The sequence below is a fragment of the Phaethon lepturus genome, unplaced genomic scaffold, assembly GCF_000687285.1.
Source record: "Phaethon lepturus isolate BGI_N335 unplaced genomic scaffold, ASM68728v1 scaffold19919, whole genome shotgun sequence".
Classification (NCBI taxonomy): domain Eukaryota; kingdom Metazoa; phylum Chordata; class Aves; order Phaethontiformes; family Phaethontidae; genus Phaethon; species Phaethon lepturus.
In genome coordinates this window covers 22,979-28,073 of record NW_010565801.1, presented here as the reverse complement: position 1 = coordinate 28,073, position 5,095 = coordinate 22,979, and the positions used below count along the sequence as shown (strand labels likewise).

The 5,095-nt window shown below is 41.3% G+C and overlaps 1 protein-coding gene across 1 annotated transcript in view; it reads left to right on the top strand.

Moving 5' to 3' along the window:
* Positions 1-2: 2 nt before the first annotated feature.
* Positions 3-5,095, top strand: part of AP3M2 (adaptor-related protein complex 3, mu 2 subunit) — a gene marked incomplete at its 5' end in the record, with an annotated part of 7,867 nt that continues 2,774 nt past the window's right edge. Inside the window, 5 exons of the mRNA XM_010295299.1 lie at positions 3-212; positions 2,691-2,862; positions 3,378-3,515; positions 4,039-4,124; positions 4,684-4,817. Coding sequence (XP_010293601.1) covers positions 3-212; positions 2,691-2,862; positions 3,378-3,515; positions 4,039-4,124; positions 4,684-4,817 — 740 coding nt within the window. The remainder of the gene's footprint in view (positions 213-2,690; positions 2,863-3,377; positions 3,516-4,038; positions 4,125-4,683; positions 4,818-5,095) is intronic.

Here is a 5,095-nt window from a genome sequence, read left to right as displayed (position 1 = left end):
AGAGCGTTGTCAGCCGGTCCGTCTGTGACTACTTCTTTGAGGCACAGGAGAGGGCCTCGGAGGCGGAGAACGTGCCGCCGGTGATCCCCACGCCGCACCACTACCTCCTCAGCGTCTACCGTCACAAGATTTTCTTCGTGGCCGTTATCCAGAGCGAGGTGCCGCCTCTCTTCGTCATCGAGTTCCTGCACCGCGTCGTCGATACCTTCCAGGTATGGCTGGGTATGGCTGGCGCGGCTGAGCAGTGACAGTGCCGGTGGGGCGAGGGCTGCGTGGCGTGGTGCTCTGCTTGTGCTTTAGCTGAAGGGTTAATTGATGTGTGCCGAGCAGGTTGGAAGAGCCCCAGGTCACTGCCATGTTGTAAAGGAGAACGAGGTGGGGGAGAGAAAAGGAAGCCCTTCAAGGTAGCAGCAATTGGTTTTCTCTTTTTTTTCCTATCTCTTAATCCTCATTCTGCACCTGTGAGGATCTAGAGTGGGTCTCGAGGGCTTGAGGTGGTTAGGAACATACTGCCTAGGATGGTGATGGATTCAAGATCAGCCTATGCTCGCAGGAAGGACCTTTCTGCAATAAAGATTTGTATTTCTGTTTTGCTGCCTTGTCTCTTCTAGGAGCTGTGAAGTAAGACCAAGGTGGCCTTGCTCTCACAAAGAGTTTTTGCAATTCATAGCCATGTGCTTTAGTCAATTAGTGACAACCTATCTATGTGCTTACATCTAGTGGTATTTCTTAGAAGCATATTTGGTTCCTAAAGAAATGAGTCACAGGAGTTGCCCCAGAGCAGCCATGTTTCCTCTGTCCTATGGCTGACATGACTGCCGGTCATTTTAGGGGAAACAGTGAAGATGTCTGTCTTCTGCCTGCCAACAACAAGGTTGTGTAGTCTGGATTTGAAATGTCTTGTGACCGACATCCTATGAGAATACAGGAAATGTGGGTGCTTGGTCAAACAAGTATCATGTGAGCTTTTGCTTCCAGGTGCCAGTCAGAACATGAGTGTAGACTGAGTTATGTTTCACTTAGTTTGGGGAGTGGATTGGCTGTTCAGGCCAAAAACGGACTATGTCAATTGCTTAGGTCTTGCTTTTTGTGAGGGGACAAGGTATGAGTGTGTCTTCACTGGCTTGGCTGTTTGTTAAAATCTGGTATGTCTGAAAAAGAAATAGTGTTTGTAGTGTGGGACTAGGAATTCTCTAGTGTCACAGTTTATGTATACTCATGCTTTGTGCAGAATGCCTGATGTCTTTAATTGGTTTAAGTAACTAGAATCTGAGGTTTATGTTGGCGTGCTTGTACTCGCTCTCTCTCTAGAAGGGTGCATGAAGTCCCCATAGAATAAAATTGTGAGTAAATTAGAAGTCCAATTTTAAAAATTGCTGAATTATTTGGACTGCTTCCTGTAACATATGCCGAGTCTTGAAAGATTTCCACTTAGTTTTCTATACCTACATTGTGTTACAGTTTTACAATTTGACTTGGTATATTTTTACTGCAAACTTTAATATTGCTAATTATTGTTTTGGAATAGGAGCTGGAGAAACAGTAGAGGAATCAAGCTGGGGAATAAACTGGACTGTGGATCTTCTCTGATTCACGCTCCAAGGTTCTGCTTTATACACCTCTTAAATTACAAGGAGGGAAGGTTTTTGTTACGTGGGTAGAATTTTTTTTCATCCTTTTCAGAATACTGGACTTCTGCTATTACTCTAATACATCTTAGGGTGTGTAAGCAGTCTGTACACTTCAAGGAGTACCAGAATGAAAAAACACAGGTAGTGTGTTAGACAGACTTGAGAAATGTTCTCCTATAGAATCATAGAATAGTTTGGGTTGGAAGGGACCTTTAAAGGTCATCTAGTCCAACGCCCCCTGCCCTGAGCAGGGGCATCTTCAACTAGATGAGGTTGCGCAGAGCCCTGTCCAACCTGACCTTGAATGCTTCCAGGGATGGGGCGTCTACCACCTCTTTGGGCAACCTGTGCCAGTGTTTCACCCCCCTCTTTGTGAAAAATGTCTTTCTTGTAATTAGTCTAAAACAAACATGGACTTAGGCAGACTATGCAGAGAGTTTTGAAATTGTGCTTCCCCTATATTCCACATCAAAATAAATTCTAAAAAAATATTTACAGAATTGAAGTTAATAATTGTATTATTGCCTATATGTATGTGAGCATTATAACAAAAGTAAATTAAAAGCTTTGATGAGGAGAGCTTGAATTCCTCAAACAGCAGTGCTGCACAGTTAAAATATTGAGAGTACTATAGGTAACAACTAGGGCAGCTGAGGAAGTATATATAATACTGGAGCCTAATGAAAGGCATCACTGCACGCAAGGCAGTAGTGGCTGCAGAAAGTAAGTTTTTCTTATTAATATTGCTGCTTAATTGAGCCACTTTCAAGTGCCAATTAGAAAATCTCTCAGTTATCAAAGGGAGTCTTGTTATACAGGAAGGAAATAAGAGCATATGATGATGCAGTGATTTGGCAGCTTTCTGGGGCAGTGGCAGAAGTAAGCTCAGAGTTGTGCATGTCTGTTGGAGTGGTCAGTCTGTCTGATGCGCGTGTACTAATACAGGGACTTTCGGTGTTGCTTCATCTCGTGCAAGAAGAGGCTTGATTTATTTCTGTATGGGAGGACACTGAACTGAATGATCACAATGTGTGTTGAGTAATCATTTCTTTTGCACAGGATTATTTTGGTGTCTGTTCAGAGGTGATGATCAAGGACAATGTTGTGGTGGTCTATGAGGTGCTGGAGGAGATGCTGGACAATGGCTTTCCATTGGCAACAGAGTCTAATATTCTTAAGGAACTGATAAAGCCTCCCACTATCCTGCGAACAGTTGTCAACACCATCACAGGTACAGGGAAACAAAAAGTAGATAAACTGGGGAGGCTGTGTGGCAACGTTCCTGCATAAGTAAATTAGGACATGAGTGAAGAAAATTTATGTTGTCCCATACCATTCTAAATGCCGGCATAGGTGTATTTAGGGAGTCCTGTGTTCATGCTTTGAGGTTCCTTTCAGTTCCAGCATCAGCTGCGCTTTTTTTTTTTTTTAACTGAAACAGACAGATTACATTTCCATGTAATGTAATGGATGAGTGGATTTGGTGTGGGTTTTTTGTTGGAGTGGCTTTTTGTTTTGTTTTTTTAGTTACACTTCCCCATGCCTTATTGTGGTATGTTTTAGAGTTGGATGTAAGAGAGATGTAAATTGTAGAATACAAACAGTGAGTCTGGAAAAGTAATTGCTCTCCTATGAAGAGATAATGGTTCTCTGGGATTAATTACAATTAAGTTATATGAGGCCAAGGACTTGCTCTGGAGCATTGTCTAATTTTTGTGGTGGTTGTGATTGCCTTTCTTTTTCCAGGAAGCACTAATGTTGGTGACCAGCTTCCTACTGGACAGCTATCAGTGGTGCCTTGGAGACGTACTGGTGTAAAATATACCAACAACGAGGCATATTTTGATGTGATTGAGGAGATAGATGCAATCATTGACAAATCAGGTATGGAAGTTGCATCTGGCTAAGACTTGTCCTGAGAGTGCCTGAAGAGAGATTTAGGTTTTCAAAGAGGAGCTCCCTCATTGAAGTGTGGGAAGCTCTATTCCTGTTCTTACTCTGGAATGTTGCCAACTTGTAGGTGCTATTCAGCCAAAAATCTGAGAGAGGTACCAAGACCTTGTTCCTGAGGCCTTTTAAGCAATTCTATATTGGGGAAAATAGAAGGTGAATGAAAGTTGTGCATAGGACAATTAGTTCTTAGTTTTTGTGCATCTTAGTCATGTTAGAGTTGGGAGCTATTGTCATTTGGCCATTAAAATGGACATTGCTGATGTCAGTGGTTCTTATTTGTATGCATCTTCTCTAGAAGTCATTGGGAATGAGAAAAATGTTGAGCGGGCAACATAATGAGCCATGACATTTCATAAAGATAATAAATTTCCTTCCTCCCCATTGATAGTTTTTCCACATTGGGATGTTTTTGATCAGGTTCACGTAACCTCCCGTGTTTACTTTATTGTTGCAGGTTCCACGATTACTGCTGAAATCCAAGGCGTGATTGATGCTTGTGTCAAGCTGACTGGGATGCCAGACCTTACGCTCTCCTTTATGGTAAAGCTCAAGGACGTATCTTTACTTAAGTATTTTGAAAAGGGTTTCCTAGTCCTGCTACTAAGATCTCAGTCTAACACTGATGGATTCCAGGAGACCAGAACTTGGGTATGCCGAACAAAAAGAGAAATAACTGACAATGGAAACTTATAGTGAACTTCAGCTACTTTTGAGCTTAAAGGTTTAATTTTCAGATTCTTTGTTAAAAGTACTGTTAGCGCGTGCTGCGACTAAGTTTCTGAGATACAGCGGTGCTTTAGGAAGATACCCTAAGGAACCATCTTTTTTTTTTTTTTTTTTTATGAGTATGCATCAATGTAATTATTTGACATGACTAAATTTTCTAAAATAGGATACGGGTTATTGAGTACTGCTATTGCACAGATGTAACAGCATCAAATAGCTTAACATGTCTATGTTATGTAGATACCTTCAAGTTGGCAGAGTGCATCGCATGGTAGGCCCTCCCTGGATAGAAGATTGAGAAGAAGAAGAAGAAGAAGAGGTTATTTTAGGTAGTACTACCTTCACTAACCTTGTGACTTTTCTTTTATTTCAGAACCCTCGGTTACTGGATGATGTCAGCTTTCATCCATGTGTGCGTTTTAAGCGCTGGGAGTCAGAGAGAATACTGTCCTTCATTCCACCTGATGGAAATTTTCGCTTGCTCTCGTACCATGTCAGTGCTCAGAAGTAGGTGATGAATGTAGTACTGTGAATTACAAAATTTGGATCTTCCTGGCTAAGAAAAAAAAAAAGTGTGGAAAAAAAAAAAAAAAAAAGGGAATTGCTTTTAAAGATCAGGTGGCATGTTGTGCCAAATGAAGTAGAAGTGCATGGTAACTTGTGCTTTTCTTTCTTTTTTTTTTTTTTTTTTTTTTTTTTTTTTTTTTTTTTAACCACATGTTTTCTCCCTGTTTGGAGCAGTGATTCTGTCACTTCTTGTTGGTCAGCCAGCATTTTTCAAAGAC